This window comes from Catharus ustulatus, chromosome Z, assembly GCF_009819885.2.
Source record: "Catharus ustulatus isolate bCatUst1 chromosome Z, bCatUst1.pri.v2, whole genome shotgun sequence".
In the NCBI taxonomy this organism is placed as follows: Eukaryota; Metazoa; Chordata; class Aves; order Passeriformes; family Turdidae; genus Catharus; species Catharus ustulatus.
The window spans coordinates 37877750-37904426 of NC_046262.2; the positions used below are offsets into that span (position 1 = coordinate 37877750).

The 26677-nt window shown below is 53.5% G+C and overlaps 1 protein-coding gene across 1 annotated transcript; it reads left to right on the top strand.

The window, feature by feature from the left end:
• The first annotated feature begins 5381 nt into the window (after positions 1-5381).
• LOC117011108 (serine/threonine-protein kinase pim-1-like) lies at positions 5382-9209 on the top strand. The gene is made up of 8 exons (XM_033086387.1): positions 5382-5391; positions 6049-6307; positions 6918-7295; positions 7448-7664; positions 7758-7808; positions 8043-8412; positions 8618-8794; positions 9073-9209. Exons 1-8 carry the CDS (start codon positions 5382-5384, stop codon positions 9207-9209), a joined length of 1599 nt encoding a protein of 532 aa, XP_032942278.1.
• Positions 9210-26677: the final 17468 nt, after the last annotated feature.

The following is a 26677-nucleotide window of genomic DNA, read 5'->3' on the forward strand; positions in this document are numbered from 1 at the left end:
AAATCCTCTTGGCAAGAGGATAGCCAGTCAGGCCTGCAAAGTGGAGACAAAAAAATAGAACAGAGGCAATGCAAACCTAAAGCATCTAAAGCTCCATGTTTCAAGATCACATTTCCTGGAACCTTCTCAATAGCCGCACAGGCAAACATGCTCCTTACCAGCAGCCCCTTGAGGCAGCCCAGGGGCATTCCCTGACCCCTTGCACAGAGCTCCCAGGGAACACCCTGGCCTCTGGGCTGCCCTGGGACAGCAGGGAGCCCAGAGCCCTGTGCTTTCAGCAATGGCTCAGCTGCACATGCAGCCTCCTGCTCCTCTCCCTGCCCCACAGCTCAGCAGCCCTGCAGCTCCACGGGGCACTGCCAGCAGCACAGCTCATGGCAGGGGGCACCTGCAGGGCACAACTGTTCCCTGCCAATGTGCACAGGCTCTCCAGGCTGCCACAAGACCCTTCCTCACTCCAGAGAGTGTCCCAGCTCCCACCTTACCTCTGAGTGAGGCTGAGCCATGCTCACAAGGGGAACAAGGGACTTAGTTTGAACTCCCACATTTATTCCACCATCAACACATGTAATGGCTGATGCACTCCAGGGATTTTTAAGAAAATGTGTTTGGTTTTAGTTTTCCTTAAAGTAGCCTGTGTTTAATTCCTCTGAACACTACTGAGTTAGCAAGTCTGAAGGGAGAGGTGGATATATCCAATATAAAAGGGGAACAAAGATTCCTTCTTGAGGCTGGCCTTATGTGAAAACCCTAGTTAAGACCCTCACAGCTGTGAATGCTATTTCTGTAATCTACAATTAGCTCTCAGCAAGCAGGCAGGCCTGTCTGGTGTTTGTATAGCACTGCAGTAGAATACTCAGTGTTGGACCCAATTAGCAAGCAGAGGAAGAATGGGAGATTTATCTGTAGTGAGACCCAACATTGATGGCAAAGAAAGAAACAGGACTTGGATCTCATTCGCCATGTCCAGTTTGTGGTCAGCTGTGGCCACAGTCCCTGTCCTGGCTGACACTATGAGTGATTTGGCTACTGTCAGAAAGGAGGAAGCAGAGTAAACTAATGACAGAATGTTGTGATGCCATGGGTGTCCTTGCAGCATCCCCTGTAGCTGTCAGCCACCAGCTCTGACACAGAGCCTGAGATGACCACCATGGAGCAGTTTTCCCTGAAATCTGGTGGGATTTTTCTCCATTTGGCTCAGGCCTTTCAGCTCCTTTCTCTCCTCACCTTTCCCTTCTGTGCTCTTTCCTTTTCCAGTAAAATCCATGTTTGAGCCCGTGCTTCTGTCTCACAGAAGTATCTGGGGTTGAATTTGGGAACTCTGTCTCTGCAGACAGCGATAGGAGCTTGGTGCCCAGCCCTAGAACAAGGTGGGTGACTCCAATGGCAGCAGTCGGCACAGACAGGCAGAGCCAGCCGCGTCTCCTGCCGCTGTGTCCGTGTCTCCCACAACCTTCCCAGCCCCAGCACAGGGCTGCCCCTTTGTGACGTGCTCGCCCGTGGTTCTCTCGTTCCCATGGCCACAGAACCCCCACCCCAACTCCATCCCTCTCCCTTCCCTTCCCAAGGGCAGCCAGCCCTGGGCCTGGGCAGGCCAGGCCTGAGGGATTGACACTGTCTGGGAAGCAGCTGCTTTCCAAAGCTACTTTCCAAGGCCTTTATTTCTGTAATTCCCACTCAGTTCTGGGTTGCAGCTTGTTGGTTGGGGATTTTGTTTATCTCTCTTCACAACAAATAAAGTGGTGGGACACAAACAATGGCACCAGACACTGGAAGTAAAAGAAGCTTTGCACTCCCCAGTAGATGACCCCTGAATTCAGTTGGCAAATACCTGTAGGGAACAAATTGACCATTCAAACGTTCCACTTTCGCTCTGCTTCATTGTTCCAGAGGTTTATTCCCCCCTTTTTTATTGCAGGGACACCCAAAATCAATATGAAACATTTTGCCTCAAAATATTTCTGATTTTGGGTGTTCCTGGCAATTCAAAATTTTCTTAATGGAAATAGCACCAGACAAGTGACAGCCAGAAATCAATGCCATAGCCCTGTCCACAGGGCATCCTGCCTAGCAAACTGCTTCACTCAGGTGATGTTAGACAACAGAAAAATACGTTCAAATGATGCATTTTCCACATTATGTCAAAATCCCGGCCGTACAGCCCACATGGTGGGGGCAGACTGCTGTCAGCAGAATGGGGGAAGCCGCAGCAGCTGCTCTGCCCATGGCTGGATGGCCATGGCAGCAGAGACAAGTCTCTCACCGTGCCCACTGCTGTGGCACCCGGTGCTCTGGAGTTGTTCCCACTGAACTGAGGCTGCTGCTGCAGCAGCAACATCACTGCACACATTTGATAACAAAGACTTGGAATGGCATACAGGACTTGCACCAAGAGCTACAAAAAAAAAAAAAAAAGGGGAAGGGGGGAAGTGAGTTAGTATATTTTGCTCCTTTCTAACACAAGCATACCTGGATTTAAGCAGGAACATTGGGCTAATCTTACTGGGGACCGGCTTGTAAGCCTTGTCTGTAGCAATTCCCACCAGTCAGCAACATTTTTTCAGGAGAAAGGAGCAGATAAGATTTTACAACACATCCATGAGCAAGTCTGAGCCTGAACTCAAAGGACAAGACAAATACTCCCAAATCTGCCACCCATGGGGAAAGGAAGCAGGAATGCAGATGAAACAAGTGCCATTGCAGCTAAGTTGCCTGCATTTTTCCATGGTCCAACCTTTCTGTACAGAAGCACCTCAATTCAAACACAGCCGAAGGTCAAGGAATAAAAGTGTTTTGAGAGCCTTTAAAGACTGATTCTCTTTCTTTTCAAGGAAATATGCTAAATTCCTTAAAAACACAAATGCAGCTCTATTTGGGACTGCATCCTTCAAAACAAGGAATGGAGGTTGAGAATTGCAGGACTGTTTCTATTGGAAAACACCTTTAACACCAGAGAATCCCCCCAATAACCTGAGACCTGCTGACACTGCCAAGGCCACCACTAAAGCACATCCCAGGCCGGGATGCTATTGGCCTTCTTGGCCACCTGGGCACTCCCTGGGCCTGCCCAGCCTGACAGCTTTTGCCCAAGGAAGAGGGCATTAAGTCCTTCAGTATTTTTCTCATCCTTTGTTCTGTGTTTATCCCCACCTCTGATTAAAGTCAGAGATTCTCCTTAACCCTGCTTTTGTTGCTGATGTATTTATAGAAATATTTTTATTCTCTTTTGCAAGTTTCTTGGAAGAAATTCCCTACTGTGAGGCTGGTGAGGCGCTGGGAACAGATTACCCAGAGAAGCTGTGGATGCCCCAAAGCCTGGAAGTGTTCAAGGCCAGGTTGGATTGGGCCCTGAGCAACCTGCTCTAGTGGAAGGTGTCCCTGCAAACAGCCAGGTCTTTGGAAGGAGACAATCTTTCAGGTCCTTTCCAATCTAAATCATTCTGGGATTCTAGGATTTCACTGCAGTAGCCAGATGAAACTTGGGCTTTGTCCCTTCTCATTTATTCCCTGCATAACCTCACAACAGCCTTAGAGTCCTCCTGTACTGCCTGCCCCTTTCCCCAAAGATGATAAACTCTCCCGTTCCCCTGATTCCAGCCAGAGCTCTCTGTGGGACCCATTGGGAGTGGCACCAGTACAGAAAGCAGGGAGTCAGGTATATCTGCCTAGGTCTCATTTCATAGGAATAATACCCAGGAAATATGTCCCTGGCAATTCTTCATTGGTTAAGATCACCTCCCAAATGAAGAGGACCATGCCCCATCATCTAAGGTATTAAAAATGGTCCAGTGAAAGTTAAACACCAGAAAGTTAGTGTATAAAGACAGCTGCCTCTGCCATTGGCTTTCCTGTAACACAAAGCCAGCTTCCACATGCCTCTGGTTTTTCCCTCTCCCAAGCAGTTCTACCTCCAAACTAGCCTGCTATACAGCGTCACCAGGAAGGGCATTACTCATGGCACCTCCCTTCATGGTGCCCAGAGGCTTCATTGCCTAAATTCAGCACACAGACCCTAATGGAGGCCAGCCAAGTGATATGAAAACCACCAACACTAAAGCTATGTAGAACCATCCCTGTCTCACTTGCAGAGAAACCACTGCAGCTGGAATGACTGGAATGACTCCAGCCCTGGAGCCCTGGATGTGCAGGATTCACCTTCTGCCTTGGAGTGCTGCTTGGAGCATGGGAAATGAGCTGGGGCTGATCTTGGCACAGAGGAGGCCAGGGGCAGTCATTCACTGCTGTCTTGGTTTAGTTTAGATTTGCCAATTTAATATACTCCATTTCTCTTTGAGATAGGATTTAGGAGCAAAAAACAAGGCAGGACTAAAACTTAAAAGGGTATCAAGATGAAATTTATTAATAACACAGAGGGAAAGAAAGAAAGAAATTTGGAATAAGATTTTAGATCACTCCCTCCATCCCCCACCTCCCACATTTTTTAACAACAACATACAGTGACACTTCAGTCAGTCTTTTACTTCAAGATCATTTCAGTTCACTTCAGAGAGAGAAGTTCTTTCTTGTTTTGGCTAGAGAGATTTTTCCAAGAAAAAAATAAAGTTCTCTTCTATCTTCACCTTCACCATTTGCATCCTCTTGGGAAAATCTGCAAATTCGTGAAACTCCTCCCATCTTTACAATCTTTCCAGACCTGTGTAATGGGTCATGTTAAACTCACTGGGGTATTACTTTTAAGGGCAAGCTGTTCAAAGGTAAAAGTTCTCTTCATCTCTTTTTCTCATCAAATGTCTCTGTTCGTCTTTTCATTTTCCAAACCAGAGACCCCCATTACCTCAGGACAAAGGATCCTTTTCTCAAGCACTTCAACCCCCACATGTTTTCTCCACAATTTAGAGGAATCTTCAGTTTAGTCCAGTCTACCCCATAGCTTACAAAAAGTTTTTTTTCAGCCAACGTTCACGGCGTCTTCTCAATCTCCTTCCATTCTGGAAACTGGGCTCTTACTTCACTGACTTGAGTGTATTTCTTCCTGCTCCATTGCTTCTTACTCAAAGGAGCAGGATAGGAGGTCTGCAAGTGTTATCTGAGCATTGGAAGGATTAAAATTTCACAGCATAGGTGCGGGAACCGGGCCAGGCCATGCTGGAGAGAGCTCCAGGCCCTGGTGATGTTTCAGTAGACAGGAACTGAACTCCTTCTGCTGCTTTCATCAAAATGAAATGAGCCCTCTGCAATTCCCAGCTTCCTAGGATTATTAGCACCCAGAAAATGAAAACAGAGTCCTCAGGGCTGTGGGTGAATCACAATGCAGATCCTTGTGCTACTGATTCCATCTCTCCCCACTTTTCTAAGTTCTTGATGGCAAGTTCCCTCAGGTTAGACAGCTCACCAGCAGTGCTCCTCTGTTTTTCTACACAATGGACACAAGTGAGATGACAGATCCTAAATCTGTGTTCCCCTATTGTCAAACTTGCTTCCTCAAATATTACAGTGTGAGGCAAGGAGCTCCAAGAGAAGATTTATTGTAAAAAGAAGCTTTAGATCTATCCCTGAGAAACATCTCAGCCATACACCATGCTTTCAGGTGTCTGAACACACCATAAGCTTCAAAGTCCAAATCAACAACCCCAAGCAAGGGGTTCACAGAGTGTGACAAACGCTGAACAGCCTCCAGAGCTTCTTCTGAGCATACAACACTAACCCAGACCAAAAGTGCAAGGAGAGCTTGTGTAGGGAGGGACTTGTGCAGCCTCCCCATGCAGGCAGCTTCCCTCCCCTGCCTGGCTGCACGGCTGATGTGCAGAAGCCCGGCCTTGGCAATGGAGCTCTGGGCTCCCGGCCGGCTCAGGGGCCTTGGCCCAGGAGCCCCGGCAGAGGCAGCTGAGCAGCGCTGCCCCCAGGGTCACTGCCAGGGAGGAGGACAAGGGGAGGCCCAGCAGGGCTCAGCCTCACTCAGAGGGAAGGTGGGAGCTGGGCCATTGTCTGGTGGGCACCCATTGGATGGGTTGATTGTCCAGGTGTGCGCTCACCTCACTCACTTTGTCCCTTTTAGCTGATCTATAACTTCTGATTCCCTTTCAACAGCTCAGAAGAAGGCAAGGAGTTCATCGAGTGTGGCATGCTCCCTGCACACTCTGCAGCTTCATCTGACTCTGCATCAACAACCCAGCACGGCCGGCAAGGACAGGGACACGCTGGAGCAGGAGCCCAGGATGGACACGGAGATGCTGCGAGGGCTGAAGCAGCTCTCCTGCAAGGAAAGCCAGGAAAGCCTGAGACAGCTGGGCTTCCTCAGCCTGGTCAAGAGACTTGGGCTTAGGCTTGACCCAACTGTGGCCTTCCAGTACCTGACAGCAACCTACAGGAAAGCTGGACAGCGACTTTGTACAAGGGCAGGCAGGGACAGCACAAGGGGGAATGGATCCAAACTGAAAGAGAGTAGGTTTAGATGAGGGATTCAGAAAAAAGACTTTCCTGCAACAGGTTGCCCACAGAAGCTGTGCATGCCCCATCCCTGAGAGTGGATGAGGCCAGGCTGGATGGAGCTCTGGACAAGCTGCTCTAGTGCAAGGTGTCCCCAGCCACAGCACACGGGGCTTGCAACAATGGGATCTTTCAGGTCCCTTCCAAGCCAAAGCATGCCATGACTCCATGGTTCTGGGATACCTTTCCTCCTCATCCTCAAAAAGGAACTTGGCACCAAGTTCCACATTGCAGACCATGTCTTTTGGCAGCCTGCAAGTGTCTTGAAAGAGAATGAAAAGAGATGGCAATACTGACACAATTTCTCTTTTCTACTTGAAATTTAAATGCTCCGCTCCTGTCCACTGGCAAAACTGTCAGAAGAGGCAATTCTTCCCCACAAAATGCTTCGTCTCACCCAAAGATGAAAGCCACAAGCCAACAGTGTTCTTTATTTCTATGTTGCTTTATTTGGTTATTTCTCTAACAAGAATTTGCTTCGCTTTGGATTTCTTTCTTTCTCTGTTTCGTTCCATGGTGCACGGCAGCTCCTCCGTTGGGTTCACGGAGGCCACGGACGAACGGCTGCGCGTGGCGGCGGCTCAGCAGCAGCAGCAGCAGCAGCAGCAGCGCCTCTCTCGATCGCTTTTCCACTCGACTTCCCGCCCCCTCTCCATCCCCTTCTCCCTTTCACAGTCCCTCTACTCCCGTTCCATCCCGTCCGTCTCTCCCAGCCCGGCTCATGCCGCGCCTGTGGACGAGCCGGCCCCCTGCCCGTCCCTACCAGGCCTGCCACTGTGCCGCCTCCGCAGGGCACTCTCCCTCCTGGCTGTGGCACCTTTTGAAGAGCCTCTGGAAGAGCTCCTCTGGTGGTGGTGGTGATGGAGCAGCACCAGTCTCTTGGCTCCACCTGAAGCGGCCTCAGCCCCAAGTGAGGCCCCTCCCGTGGCTCCGCCCGCAGCCGCCCGACTCCCGCCCCATTGCCAGCAGCTTCCCCGGTCTGAGCCCCGCTGCCCGTCAGCTCGGCCGCCGGCCCTGAGCCGCTGGAGCCCGGGGTGGCTCAGGAAGCAGCAGCGCCCAGGGCGGGCGGGTGCCCCGGGCAGAATGGCGAGAGCGCGGTGCCGGTCGCACGGGCGGAGAAACCTTCCCTGCAGCAGCTCTACCGGCTGGGCCCGCTGCTGGGGAGCGGCGGCTGCGGCAGAGTTTACGCCGGGACCCGGCTCGCCGACGGCGCCCCGGTAAGAGACAGGGCTGGCTCAGAGAGGGGAGGGAGGCGGCGGGCGGGGAGCTGAGAGCTGAGAGCTGAGCCCTCTGCTCCCCTTGGCTTGCAGGTGGCCATCAAAGGAGTGCCCCGCGATCGCATCTGGGAGTGGGCGCGGCTGGTGAGTGAGCGGGGCCAGCGGGAGCAGCCGGCGGGGCAGGACGTGCCGGGCAGGGCTAAGGCCAGGCCCGGCAGGGAGGGAGCCGGGACGCTGCGAGGGGAGCGAGCGTGGAGGGAGCGAGGGCCGCGCAGCGTCCTGGGCCGGGCAGTGCCGAGCTGAGGCTGGACCGGGCACGGGGGGCCGAAGGCGCGGTGCAGCATCAGCCCCGCTGACGGCATCGCGCTCCCCCCGCAGCACGACGGCGCCCTTGTGCCCATGGAGCTGGCACTGCTCTCCATGGTGTCGTGCCCTGGCTTCCGTAGCGTCGTGCAGCTCCTGGACTGGTTCGAGCTGCCCGACGGCTTCGCCCTGGTCATGGAGCGTCCGGAGCGCTGCCAGGACCTCTGGCACCTGCTGCACGCAGGAGGGTTCCTGCCAGAGCCCGTGGCACGGGGGGTGTTCTGCCAGGTGCTGCAGGCCGTGCGGCACTGCACCAGCCGCGGCGTGCTGCACCGCGACATCAAGGCCGAGAACATCCTCATTGACCTGGCCACCGGTGAGGCAAAGCTCATTGACTTTGGCTGCGGCACCATCCTCCAGGACACCTTGTACACCCACATGGCAGGTGAGCCCAAAGCCGGGGCCCAGCCGGGCAGAGGAGCTTCTCCCCTTTGCTGGCACAGGGGGAAGACAGAGGCAGGGAGGGGGAATCCTTCTTCAGCCGGCTGCAGCCAAGTTTCTTTATGGCGGGGGCAGGGGCTGGCTGTTGTGGAGCTGGCTGGGAGGGAGGGAGCAGCATCGGCCTCATGAGCTGTGCCCGTGTCCCATAGGAACGCGGGAGTACTTCCCACCAGAGTGGATCCTCTTCGGCTGCTACCACGGCCAGCCAGCCACCATCTGGACCCTGGGCATCCTGCTCTATCAGCTGGTGTGCAGGCACCTTCCCTTTAAAACCAGAGAGGACATCGTCCGGGGCCAGCTCTTCTTCCCGCCCCGGGTGTCTCAAGGTGGGCATGTGCCTTCAAGGCAAGGGAGCAAGAACAGGTTTGGGACTGGGCAGCTGGCACGTAAGTGTCCAGCTCTTGCAGCTAGGGAGGAGGTTGATCTCCTGGGCTTAGCTGGAGGAGGCAGCACTGTGTGCTTCTGTGCTGCTCCTCCTCCAAAAGGGGGGATGGATGGGAAGCTTTGGGTGCAGCTCCAAGCACTCCTGGTGTGGCATGGGCACCGTGGAATCTGAGAGAACGGGGACAGGAGCTGACCAGCAGTTTCTGGTTTCCCTCTGCAGAGTGCCAGCACCTCATCAGGTGGTGTTTATGCATGGACCCTGCAGACAGGCCATGTCTGGAAGATCTTTTAGAGCATCCTTCGCTGCAGAAGCCCCACTTGACCCAGGAGACAGCAGAGATCCATCCCTCTGCATAGTAGCATCCAGGGGCCCAGCACATACCAGCTGCTGGCGTCTCGTGGCGCTCCAAGAAATTCCCAGAGCGTTTCCCTGTGGCCGCGGTGCGGAGCAAAGAGCACAGCCGAGGAGATGCTTCTGTGGGTCCCCGGTGAGTTGTGGAGGGAGCGGCTCAGGGCTCCCCATCCTATTGGAGAAGTCGTGGCACAGGGTGGTGAAGTGGCCACGGACTGGAAAAGGGGAAACATCCCCCTGCAGCTCAATGGCATTGTGATGTCCCCGCAAGCCGAGGCACAGCTGGCGTGTTCTTCTGCAGCAAGACTGTGGAGCCAGAGAACGTCCTGGAGCTGGCCGCTGGCAGGGCAAAGCCGATGGGCTTTGCTTGCAGCCCCTTCCTGGAGGACACGCTCTGCACCCCGACGAAATCAAGATGAGTCCCCAGCCGGCGCAGGGGCAGGGGGATGCTCGTGCTTCCAGGCACGGCAGGGCTCAGGCCTGGCCCTGCACCGGAGGTTCCCGCTCAGCGGCAATTGGGGAATATGAATCTTTCCACCGCCCGCCCAGCTGCTCTTTGGCAGCACAGGGGAGGGATGTTGTGGAAGGGGAGCTGGCTCCCAGCCTCGCTGACAGCTTCTGCCAGCATGCCTGGCACGGGCTGGGTATGGGCAGCCAGCCTGACAAAAGCATCCATCCATGTGGATGGGGAGCGGCAGAAGGGGGACGGGTTCTGCAGCCATGCCCCAGCTGCTCTGCTTTGCAGGCCCTTGAGGAAGGGATGGGCTTACGGGTGGGAAAGGTGGGGTTTTTCCCCACCCAAGGAGAGGTTTCACTCTTGCCTTGAGTGGTCAGACTGTCCCCAGGCCTGTCAAATGCCGATAGCCTTTGGCGCTTTTCCTTGTTTGTTTTGAATTGACTTTCATGCAATTGTTCTTTGTTTTTTCCAGGAAGATTTCACCTGGTGCCCGGACTGGCTGGGGAAGCGCCGGCACCGTCCGTGGACTCCGTCCAGTGCCTGGTGCTACCCTGGGGGACCACGGTGTGCGGAGACATCCCCTTCGAGAAGGACGAGGACCTCGTGTGGGATCAGCTCCTCTCCTGGCAGCAGGTCTCCAGAGGTGGGTACCCGGTTCCAGAGCACAGATGGCAGAAGGGCTTGGGGCAGACGGCAGCGGGCACACGAGAATCTCGCTCTTGCAGCTGCTGACGAGGTTGCTGTGCCATGTTTAAGCAGAAGAGCTGGAGCGTGGCCTGCCATGCTGCTCTCCTCTAAAAATGAGAGCATGGGTCGGGAGGTTTGGGCTCTGAGCACAGCCAGCAGCCTGGCCCAGCACAGGCCGTGGTGGGACAGAGGGGACAGGAGCCTGCTGTGACTGACTGTGGCTTTCTGCTTTCTCTCCCCAGGCTACCAGCACCTCATGCCTGGAAACGGCACCGCTCAGCCTGCCAGTCTGGGAGGGCTGGAGGGCGGCAGGTGTTCGTTTGCTGTCAAAAATAAATCTTTTTCTATCATCATAATTGGAGTGTTTCTTTTATCCTTTTCCAAGCTTTTGGCCTCCCTTCTTCCACAGAAATCTTTCTCTGCCCTTCCTCAGTCACATTCAGGCATTTGGCATGGGGGGTTAAGAAACGTGAAAAATTCAACAGCGGATTCCTGTTGCCAACTGCTGCAGCCCCTTCAAGAACCCTGAGCTTCCAGCAAGGTCTGTGTGTGCCTTGCAAAAGGGAGTGGCTTGCAGGGATGGAGCTGTTGCCCCACTGCAAAAGCTGGGAGGAAATTAGAAGCAGTAAAATGCCCTTTTGTCTCATACGCTGCCCAGATTCTTCATGTTTTCCTTGTTCTCCAAGATAATCAGGCAGGGCTGGACTCCAGCAAGGTTCAAGTTCTTGGTGCTCCCTGGCATCAAAGGGAACAAGTAAACTCTTGTATGCAGTGATTCCTACTGAAGGCAATAAGGGGATGTCATGAGATGGCAGCATCCTTCTTTTCTCCTTTGTCTCCCCAGGAGCCCCTCGGAAAGAGAAATGCCCTCATGGGCTTTAGCTGACCCTTCCCAGCCAGCCCTTCCCTCATTCCCTGGGTCTCATGAGCTCTGCAGGCTTCACCAGCTCACTAAACTCAGAGGAGCTCTGGTAGGAGAAAACGCTGCCTGGCCTGGGGCTGTTTGATCCCTGTCTCATCATGATTCCATTTGCCCGCTCGCCCGCCCATCAAAGAGACCAGAGGATCCCCCCAGCTCCAGGGCCCTGCAGGGGATCGGGGACGCGTTCCCTGCTCCTGTCCTTGGTGGCTCGGGGAGGCTCCAGTGCCCTCCCTGTGTGCGGCACAGCTGCTGCAGCACCGCTGCGCCCCTGTGCCAGCAGCGCCAGGGAGCAGCTGTGCGAGTTGGGAGGCTGAAGCACAATCCCCAGCGCACACAAATGAGAACTGGAATGTCAGGGGCTGGCAGCAGAAGCCAAATCCATCTGCTCGCTGTCCTTTCCAGCCATGGCCACGCTGATGCAGTCGGAAGAATTGCCCCTGCCCGGGAAGCTCTCCTGCAGAATACAGGAGCAAAAGCCACGTGTTTCTGAGGTGCTAGCTGGCACTGCCTCAGGTGGTCCCCTCCAATTACCAAGGGGTTTTGACTATTTTTGCCATTTCAACACTTTCTGTGTGTCCCTGTGAGTGAGCAGCACCACTCACCCCGTCCCTCAAAGCCTTCTGCCAAAGCACAACCTGTTCATTTCTGTTTTCATGGTGATTTTATCATCTCGGCCAGACTCTGAAAGCAAACCCATGCTGCAGACAAAAGCTTGGCCTTGCAATCCCAGGGCCCTTTCTGTGCCCTGTGTGTTTTTATCAGGCCCTGAGGAACCACGGCTTTGTTCACTCTGCAAAGCCACATTTTTTAGCAAGAGCAGCTCAATAGACAAGGGCTGGCTGGAACAAGGGAGCCCCCAGCTGCATGCTGCCAAGGAATTGGGAAAGGTTATCTGACATCTTGTGGGCTAACAAAATGTGTGGCCTTTCCATGGTGTTATAAATGTAAAAAACACGTCATAATCTCTCATGTATAGTAAAAATTTCTGGGAACTGTTTAGCATGGCCACTCCTTGGGTCCGCCTTTTCAGAGCATGAGCGTGTCTTGGCTGGTGGTTTTAATCCTGTTCTTACCAGCTTTTACTTCGGGTGGTGGTCCCGGCCCTTTGCAGCCGGTGAGCGTTGGTAATTGTCGTGTCAGCTGCAGGGCCCCTCACACGTTCACGGCCGAGATCTCAACTGGGCAGGGAGTTTCAGCAGACCAGCTCTAAAAAACTTATGTCTGACTTTTGCTATTAGAAGAAAAGAAAAGAACCCTTATTCATACAGAAAAGCTATTTTAACATTATACATATAGCATTTATCCCAATAGCTGCGAAAAAGCCAATAATATGTCATGCACTTATAACAGCCCCCCCCAAAATCCATCGGGGTTTATTGGGGAGGGGTCTGCAGGGGTGGGTTTATTGGGGAGGGGTCTCCCAGGGGTGCAGCAGCACGGCCCGCCCCCCCAGCCCCTCTCACACCCCCCAGGGGCAGCACGAAGCCCCCTCCCCATCTCCGCGGGCTCAGCTCGCCCAGCTGCGCGTTGCTGGCCCCGAGCTCGCCCAGGGCCCAGAGCTGCGGCCGGGGGCTCTTCCCCTGCAGGGCCAGCACCAGGACCCCCGCCCCAAAGGGCGACCCCCGACCCAAATCGGGGAGAGACTCGGGACAGGACACCTCCTCAAATGGGGACCCTTCTCTAAAACGAGACCCCTCCCCAACATGGGATCCCTCCTTAGCTTGGGACCCCTCCCCATATCGTGACCACCGACCCAAATTGGGGAGATAATCGGGACAGGACCCCTCCTCAAATTGGCATCCCTGACCCACATCCGGCATTCCCTTGGTTTGGGACCCCTCCTCAAACCGGCATCCCCGACCCAAAACGAGACCTCTCCTCAAATTGGGACCCCCGACCCAGACTGGGGAGAGAATCGGGCTGGGACCCCTCCCCAAAATGGGACCCCCGCCCCAAATCCAGCATTCCCTCGGCCTGGGACCTCTCACCAAAATGGGACCCCCACCCCAAATCTGGAATTCCCTTGACCTGGGACCCCACCCCAGCTCCATGAGTGCCCCCTCCTGCACCTCCCTGGGACCCCCAAAACTGAACCCCTCCCAAAAATGGGACCCCTCCCCAAACAGAGACCCCTCCCCAAATTGGGTGTGGAACATGTTGGGGATTTTGGGGTCCTGCTGGAATCGGGGTCCCAACGGCTCCTGGGGGAGCACAGCCATGACCACCCCTGGGGGGGGGGGAAATTTTGGGTTTGGGGAGGCTCAGGGACCCCTGAGAGGGAAAATCCGGGGTTCGGGGGGGCTCAGGGACTGCCCCGGGTCATTGGGAACCCCCTGAGCCCCCCCAAACCCACCCAGAACATCTCCAGACCCCAAAACCCCAAACTCTCCCCAATTGCCCCCAAACCCCCCAAATCCTCCTAAAATTTCCAAAAATTTCCCCAAAACATCCCCAACCCCCCCCAAATTTCCCCAAATTGCCCCCAGTTCTCCCCCCAAAAAATTCTCCCCCAAAATATTTCCAACCCCCCCAAATCCTCCCAAAACTGCCCCTCCAAGTGTCCCCAAAACATCTCCAGCCCTCCAAAACTCCTGAAATTTCCCCCAAATCCCCCCCCAAATCCCCCGAAAACACCTTCTCCCCCCCACCTCCTCCCCAGATTAAGGGTTCAGGGGGAATTGGGGGTTCGGGAGGGGTCTGGGGGGGATTTTTGGGGAGATTTTGGGGTGTTTTGGGTTTGGGAAGGTTTGGGGGGATCAGGGTTTTTGGGAGATTTTGGGGAAGTTTTGGGGTGATTTTGGGGGTGTTCAGAGGGGATTTGGGGGACATTGGGATCCCCAGGGCTCCACAGTGACCCCTGGACCCCAAAAACCCCAACAGTGACCCCAAAAGTGACCCCAAAAGTGACACCAAAAGTGACCTCAACCCCCCTTGAACTCCCCCCAGTGACCCCAGAAACCCCAAAATCCCCCCCAAATCCCCCAAAAATCCCACCTGGACCCCCCCAAAATCCCCCCCAAAACTCCCCCAAACCCACCCTGGACACCCCAAATTCCCCCCCAATCCCCCCAAAACCCCCCCAAATCCCCCTCAATCCCCCAAAAACCACCCCCCCAGACCCACCTGAGAACATCTCCCCGTGCCGGGTGTAGCCCCTGGCCTGGGCCGGGTCCAGCAGAGCCCCCAGCCCCAACTGGGGCCGCAGGGGTCCCAGCAGAGCCCCGGCCATGGCCAGAGCCACCAGCCTGCACCTGGGGGGCGGCATTTGGGGTTTGGGGGGATCTGGGGGAGATTTTGGGGAATTTTGGGGGGATTTGTGGGGAATTTTGGGGGTTCTGGGGACATTTTGGGGGGATTTGGGGATTCCTGGGGGGATTTTGGAGGGTTCAGGAGAATTTGGGGGATTTCAGGGAATTCTTGGGGGAATTTTGGGGACATTTTGGGGGGAACTTTGGGGCATTAGAGGGCGATTTGGGGATTTTGGGAGAATTTTGGGGTTTTCAGCGAATTCCTGGGGGGATTTTGGGAGGATTTGCAGAGATTTGGGGGGATTTTGGAGGTTTTGGGGGATTTCAAGAGATTTTGTGGGGGATTTGGGGAGGTGGGATTTTTGGGGGGATTTGGGGGATTTTGGGGGGTTTGAGGATTCCTGGGGGAATTTGGGTGGATTTCAGGGGGAATTTGGGGATTTGTGGGGGTTTGGAGGGATTCTGGGGACATTTTGGGGTTTCAGTCAATTCTTGAGGGGATTTTGGGGAATTTCAGGGAATTCTTGGGGGGATTTTGGGAGACTTGGGGGAGTTTTGTGTGGATTTTGGGGGATTGGGGGAGGGGATTCTGGAGATTTTGGGGTGATTTTTGGCATTTCAAAAAATTTTTAGGGAATTTTATTGGGTTTTGAGGGAATTCCTGGGGCTTTATTGGGTTTGGGGTGATTTTTGGGGTGATTTTGGGGTTTTCAGGGAGTTCTTGGGGAGATTAAAATTTTGTATGGTTTAATTGGCATTTTATATGGTTTTACTGATATTTTGTACAGTTTAACTGGGATTTTGTATGCTTTTATTGGGATTTTAGGGCGTTTTAATGGAATTTTTGCATGGTTTAATTAGGGTTTGGTATGGTTTTATTGGGATTTTTGTGGGTTTTATTGGGATTTTTGGGGGTTTTAAACCACTTTTGGCGCCTCAGAGCCCTTCCACACTCCTGGGGACACCCCTGGAACCCCCACAGACCCCCCCAAAATCCCCCCAAAACCCCTCTGGACTCACTGGGGGCCACCCTGGATCAGGAGAACAAAATCCCCAAAAAGAACCCCCCAAAAACCCTCCCAAATCGCCCTAAAATCAAAAAAGTCCCCACAAAATCCCCTCAAAATCCCACAATCTCCACAAAATCCCCTCAAAAATCCCCAAAATATTCCCACAAAACCCCAAAATGATCCTCAAAACCACCCAAAATCCCACGAAATCCAATAAATCTTTCCAAAATTCCATCAGAACCCCATAATCTCCCCAAAATCGCCCCAAAACACCCTCCACTAACAAAAAAGTCCCCGAAAAATTCCCTGAAAATCCCAAAATCTCCCCCAAATCCCAATAAAGTCCCCCAAAATTCCCTCAAAACCCCCAAATCTCCCCAAAATCCCCCCAAATCCTCTCCAATCTCAATAAAGCTCCCCAAAAACTCCCTCAGAACCCCCAAATTCCCCTCAAAATCCCCCCAAACCCAATAAAGTCCCCCAAAAACTCCCTCAAAACCCCAAAATTGCCCCAAACCCCCCAAAAATTCCCTCAGAACCCCATAATCTCCCCAAAACCACCCCCAAATCCCCTCCAGACCCAAAAAAAGTTCCCAAAAAATTCCCTGAAAATCCCAGAATCTCCCCAAAACTCCCCCCAAAAATACCCTCCAAACCAAATAAAACTCCCCAAAACTTCCCCCAGAACCCGAATCCCCCTCCAGGCTCCCCGGACTCCCTGGGGCCCGTCCTGGATCAGGGGCGGCACCGGAGCCACTCCCAGGGACCCTCGAAATGGCGCCCGCTGCATTCCCGCCCTGGGCTCTGATTGGCTGCAGTGCCGGGCGGAAGGCGGGCCTTACTGAGGGGAGCCGTGCGCTGATTGGCTGGTGTGAAAGTAGCAGCGCAATGATTGGTTGGTTTTGGGAGCGACGGGCTGCTATTGGCTGGGAGGGGCCCGCGCACTCGGTGGAGGCTGAGGAGCAAAGTGAGGTAGGGCTGGGGGGAATCTGAGGGGAATTGAGGGATTTGATGGGAATTGAGGGGTCTGAGGGGCGTTTGGGGCGGCTGAAGAGGGAACTATGGTGGGTCCGAGGGGAAATGGGGGAGTTTAGGGTGGCTCTGAGGGGATTTAAGGAGTTTGAGGTGTGTTTGAGGCAGCTGAGCAGGGAGCTGAGGTGGGGCCGGGGAGAAATGGGGGGTTTAGGGAGGGATCTGAAGGGAATTGAGCGGTCTGAGGTGTGTGCAGGATGGATTTGGGGGTGTTGAGTGATGTTTGAGGGAGAATTGGGAGGGTTTGAGGTGGGTATGAAAGGAATTGAGGGGTCTGAGGTTGGTCCGGGGCGGATCTGTGGGGAACTGGGGCGATTTCAGGGGGTTTTGCGGGGTCTGAGGGGGATGTGGGGGGAAATGGGGGGGTCTGAGATGGGTCTGAGGGGAATTGAGGGGTCAGGGGGGGTTTAAGGACAATTTGGGGGGGTCTGAGAGGAACTTTGGGGGGGCTTTGGAGGGAACTGGGGGTAAATGGGAAATGGAAAAGGGGGCTCTGAGGTGGGTCTGACGAGACATGGGGGACTGGGGGGGTTTGGGGAGTTTTGGGGGGGTTGAGGGGAAGTGGGAGGTCTGAGGTAGCTTTGAGGGGAATGGGGGGTCTGAGGGGGCTTTGGGGTGAGCTTGAGAGGGTCTGAAGGGTTTTTAGGGGAGGTCTGAGCAGATTTTGGGGGGTTGTGAGAGGAACCAGGGGGTCTGGGGGGTTTGGGGGAGTCCGAGTGGGTTTGGGGGGCTCTCAGGTGGTTCTGAGGAGATTTCGGGGGTCTCGGGTGGGTCTGGGTTAAATTTTGGGGGGAACTGGGAGGGGTCTGAGGGTATTTTGGAGGGTTTAGGTGGATCTGGGGTGGATTTGGAGGTCCCAGGGGGTAAAGGGGTCCCAGCCCCCCAGAGCCAAAGCAGTCCCTGTGGCCATTCCCACCTTGTCCCCATTGTCACCTTTCCCCAATGTCCCTGTGCTCTCTCCAATGTCCCCACTGTCCCTGTGCTGTCCCCAGTGTCACCGTGCTGTCCCTGTCCCCCCAGAGCTGAAGATGTCCCTCTGAGACAGAATCTGGAGCGAAATATCAGGGATTGGGGAAAAAAATCCCCAAATTTTAGAGAAAAAACCTGAAATTTTGGGAAAACCCTTGAATTCCTGAGAAAAAAACCCAAAATCCACTGGGATCACTCTCAAATGAAACTGGGAATAACCCCAAAGCTTCCCCTTCTAGAACAAGCCCATGGTGAGACACAAATTTTGGGAAAAATACCAGAATTTAGGAGAAAAAATCTGAAATTTTGTAGAAAAATCCCAAAATTCTGAGGAAAATCCTGAATTCTTGAGAAAAAAAAACCCAAAATGCAGCCTGGTTGGTTTGAGGTTTGATCTTAAAGTTTGGCATTTGGGGGGTTTTGACCCCAGAATTTGGGATTTGGGGGGATTTGACCTGAGAATTTGGTATTTGGGGGTGTTTGACTTCCCTGGATTTGCAGTGTTTGACACCCCAGGATTTGGGATTTGGGGGGCTTTGACACTGCAGGGTTTGGGATTTGGGGGTGTTTGACTTCCCAGGGTTTGGGATTTAGGGATGTTTGACACCCCAGGGTTTGGCATTTAGGAGTTTTGACCCCAGAATTTGGGGATCAGGGGGGTTTAACCCCAAATTTTGGGATCAGAGGGGTTGGACACCCCAAATATTCCAAACCCCAGTTTGGGCTCTGGGGGGGGTTTGATCCTGAAGTTTGGGGTCAGGGGTGTTTGACACTGAGGATTTGGGGATCGTGGGGGATTTGACACCTCAGGATTTGGGATGTGGGGGTTTGAACCCAGAATTTGGGATTTGGGGGTTTTTGACCCCAGTTTTGGGATTTGGGAGTGTCTGACCCCAGGATTTGGGGGGTTTTCACTGCCCCAGGTTTGGGGTGGAGGTTGAGATCAAAACAATTCCCTGGAAACAGCAGCGGGATCGGGAATGGGAATGGGATTGGAAATGGGAATGAAATAGGGATTGGGAACGGATTGGGATTGGGATTGGGATTGGGAATGAAATAGGAATTGGCAATGGGAATGGGATTGGGACTGGGAAGGGGATAAGGATTGGGAATGGGATCAGGATTGGGAATGAAATAGGTATCAGGAATGGGAACAGGGATCAGGATTGGGTTCAGGAATGGGAATGAAATTGTGATTGGGAACAGGAATGGGATTGAGATTGGGAATGGGAATGGATGGGATTGAGATTGGGAAAAGGACCTGGATTGGGAATGGAAACAGGATAAGGATTGGGAATGGGAATGGGATCAGGATTGGGAAAGGGAATGAAATAGGGATTGGGAATGGAATTGGGAACAGGAATGGATTGAGATTGGGAATGGGAATGGGAGCGGGATTGAGATTGGGAAAAGGATCTGGATTGGGAATAGAATGGGAATGGGAATGAAATAGGGATTGGGATTGGGAACAGGATCAGGAATGGGAACGGGATTGGGAAGAGGATTAGGATTGGGAATGGGAATGGGAGCAAGAATGGGATCAGGAACAGGATCAGGACTGGGAATGGGAACAGGATCAGGAAGGGGAATGGGAATGAGGCAGGAATTGTGAATGGGATTGGGAATAGGATTGGGAACAAGACAGGGATCAGTAACGGGATCAGGAAAGGAAGCGGGAACAGGATTGGGTTCAGGAATGGGAACAGGGTATGGGATTGGGAATGGAAACAGGAGAGGGATCGGGAACAGGAACGGGATTGGGAACCTTCCCCCGATTGCAGACCCTGCCCCAATTCCCCACTCCTCCCCAATCCCGTACTCCTCCCCAATCCCAGACCCTTCCCCAATCCCACAGCCTCCCCCCCACAATTCCAGACCCCTCCCCATTTCTGGAATGGACCCTCCCCAATCCCATCCCCTCCCCCATCCCTGGATCAGGCCCTTCCATCCCTTTTTGGGGCGGCTCCTGCCACTCTCAGCCCATTTTTGGGGGTTCCAAACAGCTCTGGGTCCCCCCTCCCCATTTTGGGGCTGTTGGGGTGACCCCAGGGCTGCACTGAGAGCCAAGGGGGGATGGGAACCCCCAAACCCGAGGGGCCCTGGGGTTCCCCAGTTCCTCCTGTGCCCACCCTGAACAGAGCCTGGCCAGTCAGAGCCAGTGGCACTGACCGCACCAGTGGCCACCCGGGCAAGCAGCCAAGAGCCACTGGTGTCCCCAGTGCTCCAGGCCAGCGCCCCGGTCAGGCTCCAGCATCAAGGTCATGATATTATACTATATCTGTATCTATATCTTATCTATATCTGTATCTGTATCTGTATCTGTATCTATATCTATATCTGTATCTATATCTATCTATCTGTATCTGTATTTATATCTGTATCTCTATATACATAGATATAGATACATTTATATATTATACAATTTATATATTTTAATATTCTTAATATTTGTATATTTATGTAATTATATCTTATTATATTTGCATAATTTATATACTTTTGATGTTATATAATTTCTTTAATTGAATATAACGTTATATATATATAATGTGTATATATGTATATATATAATATAGTATATATAAAATATATTTACGATATCATATATGTATATATTGTACTAACTATATAATATGTTGTGTATAGGTATGCATATATATATAAAATATAATATATAAAATATAGATATTGTATGTATATATGTATATAGAATATTATATTATATAAATAGCATATAATATATTGTGTGTATATATATTATATATTCTATATTTTATATATGTATATATATAATATTAACCAATAAAACACTGCCAACAAGGATATTGACATTTCTAATCCAATACTAAGAAATTTCATCTAATTACAGTGGGACCTTTCTCAGCCAGTCCTGCTTGAACACAAAAACCTATTCTGCCACCTTTGCAATCACTTTATTCTTTCTACATTTTAAACTTTATAACTACAGTAATTTCACAACTATAAGGCGCACCGGACTATAAGGCGCACCCCCCGTGAGCTGGCACATTTTGCAACTTTGTAGATCAGATAAGGCGCACCGGACTATAAGGCGCACTTTTGTTTTGCAGCGAGGAGCCACGCGGCGCGCAACAAAGTAACGAATTAGTAACAGAATCGCGCCATCGCGGGTTTACTGGCATGTGCTCAAATTGGAAACATTTTAACAGATTGGTGTAGCCTTTAAATGCAGTCCCAGGCTCTCTCCCCGTGCGCGGGCAGGGCCCGGCACTCCTGCACGCTGATGGCGCCGGCTGGCGTGGCTCGGGACTGCCCGCGGTTCGGGGCGGCTGGGGACTGCCCACGGCCGCCGGGCGGGAGCCGGGAAAGAGCTGGGAGAGAGCTGACAGAGAGCGGGGACACAGTTGGGACAGAGCGGGGAGAGAGCGGAGGCAGGGGAGACTGCCGGGACCCGCTGGAGGCGCGGCCGCCGCGCGGGGAGACAGCCGGGACCCGCTGGATGCGCGGCCGCCGCGCGGGGAGACAGCCGGGACCCGCTGGAGGCGCGGCCGCCGCGCGAGGAACCAGCCGGGACCCGCTGGATGCGCGGCCGCCGCGCGAGGAACCAGCCGGGACCCGCTGGATGTGCGGCCGCCACGCGAGGAACCAGCCGGGACCCGCTGGATGCGCGGCCGCCGCGCGGGGAGACAGCCGGGACCCGCTGGATGCGCGGCCGCCGCGCGAGGAACCAGCCGGGACCCGCTGGATGCGCGGCCGCCGCGCGGGGAGACAGCCGGGACCCGCTGGAGGCGCGGCCGCCGCGCGGGGAGACAGCCGGGACCCGCTGGATGCGCGGCCGCCGCGCGAGGAACCAGCCGGGACTCGCTGGATGCGCGGCCGCCGCGCGGGGAGACAGCCGGGACCCGCTGGATGCGCGGCCGCCGCGCAAGGAACCAGCCGGGACCCGCGGGAGGCGCGGCCGCCGCGCGGGGAGACAGCCGGGACCCGCGGGAGGGGCGGCCGCCGCGCGAGGAACCAGCCGGGACCCGCTGGATGCGCGGTTGCCGGGCGGGGAGACAGCCGGGACCCGCGGGACCCGCGGGAGGCGCGGTTGCCGGGCGGGGAACAGCCGGGACCCGCGGGAGGCGCGGTTGCCGGGCGGGGAACAGCCGGGACCCGCGGCTGCCGCGCAGGAGCCGAGACCCGCCGGGAACTGCAGCTGAGGCAGGGGAGCCGGGACACAGCCGGGACCAGCAGCCACGGGGAGGGACCCGGACTGCCTGTGTTTCGGGATTGCCTCGTTTCAGCGGTACTCGCTCTCAGCTGGGTGTCTGGTGTGGTTGCCCTTCTCTCCATGTCCTCTGGTATTGGTCTCTGTAGTCTCCTGGGAACTGCTTTTCGTTTACTCAACAGAAGACGTGCTAACGAGTATTGCACTCAGCATCTCTAAGCACCTAATTAGCAGGGTTAGATAACAAAGGACGTTTCATTACACAGACCCGGTTGCTCCCCCTCAGGCGTTGAAGCTGCTGGAGCAGCGAAGCCAGATAGCACCGCCTGGGCTGTCGTCCCAGGTTAGAAAGAGTGAAGGGAAAAAAACTTCCCTCAGCGCTTGTAGCCCGGGTGTCAGCGTTGGTCTCAGAACCAGGATGCTTCTTCACCCGTGTCGCAGTGCAGGGCAGATCCCTCCGCGGAGAAGAAACCTCTCTCCTCCGCTTTCAGGTCGGCGAAAGAGTCCCCCGGAATGACAAAACAACCCACACCCATCCTCCCCCCACCACTTCCTTTTGTCTTGAGCAATTAAAGGGGTAATGAAGTCGTCCGTCCAGGACAATGTGAAAAAAACCACCAAGGGAAAGAGTAAAAAAAAATCCCCTAACCCCCAACACGCGGGTTTACAGGAAAGGTGCTGATTTTGCAGACCTTTGCAACATGTCGGAATAGCCTTTAAACGCAGCCTAAAAGAATCAAAGCACTAACAAAATACAGAGAAAAATCACTCACTTCTATGAAACTTTCAAACAGCTTTATTTTTAAACAAATTAATCTTTAAACAGAGCGGGCAGAAAGCAGAGTCAGACAGCGGGGACACAGCTGGGACAGAGCGGGCAGAAAGCAGAGGTAGACGCCCACAGACAATGGGGACCAGCCAGGAGCTCTAGCCGGGGCGAGGGAGCCGGACTGCCCGTGGGGAGGGACTGCTCGCTGGCGGCTGGGATCTGGTGCGGTCCACGTCGAACGCACTCTCGCCGTTAACAACCACCCTCAGTAACACCTTCACCCACGGGTAGGCAAGAAGCTTTTCTCTGATTGGTTTATTGTGGTCAGAAACGCGGGTCCCGGCTTCCCTCCGGGATTGTTTGGGCGTGGAGATTTAGAGAATTCCCGCGTTTCTGACCACGATAAACCAATCAGAGAAAATCTTCTTGCCTACGCAGCGGTGAAGGTGTTACTGAGGGTGCGCGTGAACGGCGAGCGTGAGTTCAGCATGGCTCCACAGAGGAGACTAGCTTACAACGCAGATTTTAAATTAAAAGCGATTAACCATGCAAAACAGCATGGAAATAGAGATGCAGCTAGGGAATTCAACATCAATGAATCCATGGTGCGCAAGTGGCGACAGCAAGAGGATAACTTACGACTTGCAAAGAAGACAAAGAAAAGTTTTCGTGGGCATAAAGCAAGATGGCCGCGACTAGAGGACAGACTGGAGCGATGGATTTCCGAACAAAGAGCAGCTGGCAGAAGTTTCTCTACTGTTGCCGTTCGGATACAAGCAAAAGTCATTGCGAACGAAATGGGTATAGAGGACTTTAAAGCAGGGCCATCGTGGTGCTTTCGTTTCATGAAGAGACAGCAGCTTTCCATCCGTACCAGAACGACGGTTTATCAGAGGCTGCCAGCGGATTACGAGGAAAAGGTAGCGTCATTCAGGAGATATTGCAAAAGCAAGATCGCTGAAAACAATATAGAAGCCAAACACATCATCAATATGGACGAGGTTCCCCTCACTTTTGATATGCCACTCACCCGAACTGTCGAGAAAACTGGAACATCCACGGTACCAGTTCGCACCACAGGGAACGAAAAGACATCGTTTACTGTAGTTCTCGGAGTTTCGTCGGATGGGCAGAAATTATCCCCAATGGTAATTTTTAAAAGAAAAACGTTCCCTAAAGAAAAATTTCCAAATGGAATAGTTGTTGCCGTGAACACAAAAGGGTGGATGCATGAAGACGTGATGAAGACTTGGCTAACAACAGTTTATGCTCATGCACCGCAGAGGTTCTTTAATCGAAAAGTGCCGGGATTGCTGGTTCTCGATTCCATGCGTGCCCATAAAACGGAAAGCGTGACAGCCCTAGTGGAACAGATGAACTCGCAGCTGGCTGTAATACCAGGTGGTTTAACTAAAGAACTGCAACCACTGGACATAAGCGTTATTCGTTCTTTTAAGGCTAAATTGCGAGTTCTGTGGGAAAACTGGATGGTAGAAGGCGAGCATTCCTACACAACCACCGGCAGGCTGCGCAGGGCAAGTTATTCCACTGTGTGCAAGTGGATACTGGATGCTTGGAGTAAAGTAACACGCGATACTATCATCCGAGGGTTCGCAAGGGCTGACATCATTCCAGAATTTAATACCAGCGACGGCACCGGGGGTGCCGAACCTGACGACTCTGAAGATGAAGATACAGGCGATACAGCTTCGGGTTTGCTGGATGCCACCACCGCCCAATTGATGGTTTCTGATACGGAGGATGAAGACTTCGAAGGTTTCGAAGGTTTGGCTGAAGATGAATAGAGGCGACTAAAAAGTGACCCTGTTTAAAGACGACCCTGTTTAAAGACGACCCTGTTTAAAGATTAATTTGTTTAAAAATAAAGCTGTTTGAAAGTTTCATAGAAGTGAGTGATTTTTCTCTGTATTTTGTTAGTGCTTTGATTCTTTTAGGCTGCGTTTAAAGGCTATTCCGACATGTTGCAAAGGTCTGCAAAATCAGCACCTTTCCTGTAAACCCGCGTGTTGGGGGTTAGGGGATTTTTTTTTTACTCTTTCCCTTGGTGGTTTTTTTCACATTGTCCTGGACGGACGACTTCATTACCCCTTTAATTGCTCAAGACAAAAGGAAGTGGTGGGGGGAGGATGGGTGTGGGTTGTTTTGTCATTCCGGGGGACTCTTTCGCCGACCTGAAAGCGGAGGAGAGAGGTTTCTTCTCCGCGGAGGGATCTGCCCTGCACTGCGACACGGGTGAAGAAGCATCCTGGTTCTGAGACCAACGCTGACACCCGGGCTACAAGCGCTGAGGGAAGTTTTTTTCCCTTCACTCTTTCTAACCTGGGACGACAGCCCAGGCGGTGCTATCTGGCTTCGCTGCTCCAGCAGCTTCAACGCCTGAGGGGGAGCAACCGGGTCTGTGTAATGAAACGTCCTTTGTTATCTAACCCTGCTAATTAGGTGCTTAGAGATGCTGAGTGCAATACTCGTTAGCACGTCTTCTGTTGAGTAAACGAAAAGCAGTTCCCAGGAGACTACAGAGACCAATACCAGAGGACATGGAGAGAAGGGCAACCACACCAGACGCCCAGCTGAGAGCGAGTACCGCTGAAACGAGGCAATCCCGAAACACAGGCAGTCCGGGTCCCTCCCCGTGGCTGCTGGTCCCGGCTGTGTCCCGGCTCCCCTGCCTCAGCTGCAGTTCCCGGCGGGTCTCGGCTCCTGCGCGGCAGCCGCGGGTCCCGGCTGTTCCCCGCGTGGCGGCCGCGCCTCCCGCGGGTCCCGGCTGTTCCCCGCCCGGCAACCGCGCCTCCCGCGGGTCCCGCGGGTCCCGGCTGTCTCCCCGCCCGGCAACCGCGCATCCAGCGGGTCCCGGCTGGTTCCTCGCGCGGCGGCCGCGCATCCAGCGGGTCCCGGCTGTCTCCCCGCGCGGCGGCCGCGCCTCCCGCGGGTCCCGGCTGTCTCCCCGCGCGGCGGCCGCGCATCCAGCGGGTCCCGGCTGTCTCCCCGCGCGGCGGCCGCGCCTCCCGCGGGTCCCGGCTCGGCTCGCAGCTCGCACTTCCGGGGTGGCAAACGTCACAACTTTGTCCATCAGATAAGGCGCACCGGACTATAAGGCGCACTTCCGGGTTCGAGGGAAAATTTTAGTCAAAAAGGGTGCGCCTTATAGTCGTGAAATTACTGTAGTTTCACTTGCTGGAGGCTTCCTATCCAGCTAAAGAAGATCCACATTACCTTCATATTTTCAAACTTTATGCATTATAAGTAGTAGAGTACTGACAGCATGGAAACGTACATACAGAAATATCTGCTGTCAATCATAACAGTATACCTTAATCAATCTAGGAAATTGAGTACATATCCTGTCTTTGAAAGAACTGCATAGTTACCCTTACCATGAAACAGCACTCTGGGGGCCTGGCCCTGTGCCTCAAATATCCTGTAGAGCTGGCCTAGGGTGCTGTTTCATGTAGAACAGTCGAGATATTAGAGGCTCTTTATTCCCAGGGTTGATATTCTCTTTTATTCTTAGGCTTCCATGTGGTCACAGCGGGAGATGAGGATAAAGAGGAGAGTTTCAACCCGGGCACAGGTTTTTCTATGGGTCAGGAAAGGGGAGGGGTCAGCCTTGGCTTCAGGCCAATCCCATTGCAGGGGTCAGTCCATTGGTCTTGCAGGGGTTATAGGGTTAAAGGGATGTACCATTCTTAAAACAGTAGGGTATTGGGTTACAACATCACCAAGCAAAAGTTGACAGCCCTTCTTATACAACTGAACATGTACAGCTGAAAAGACCTAGAGAGTTTTGAAGTTTTGCTTCACAATATGCACAACTACTGAAGCGGACTAAAGTACAAAAACCAAGTGAAAAATCCCTCAGACTTGCATTTTTCCATGCCTACCATGAGTGCCGTTTACCTGTGTGCGTGTTACCTATAGTTGATAGCCTGTAACACCAGACAAAATAAGCCGGGGTGGCAGCCCAGGCCTTGCCCCCGCCCGCAGGTTGCTGTATCCGGCTACTGAGGCTGCTACTGTCGCCTCTCCAAAGGAACAGCACGCTTCACTGCTGGAACATTTGTTCAGCACTACCGAAATGCAACCCCTGACGTTTGTTTGTGCAAGGTGTATTTGCTCAGGAATCCACTGTGAGAACGTGACATAAGCCATGGCAGAGCTACCCTACAGCA

Excerpts from the sequence above, each read along its gene's own strand:
- LOC117011108 (XM_033086387.1), top strand. Across the intron at positions 7,665-7,757 it reads GGCTCGCCGACGGCGCCCCG|GTGGCCATCAAAGGAGTGCC; the intron begins GTAAGAGACAGG and ends CTTGGCTTGCAG. Across the intron at positions 8,795-9,072 it reads CCCGCCCCGGGTGTCTCAAG|AGTGCCAGCACCTCATCAGG; the intron begins GTGGGCATGTGC and ends TTCCCTCTGCAG.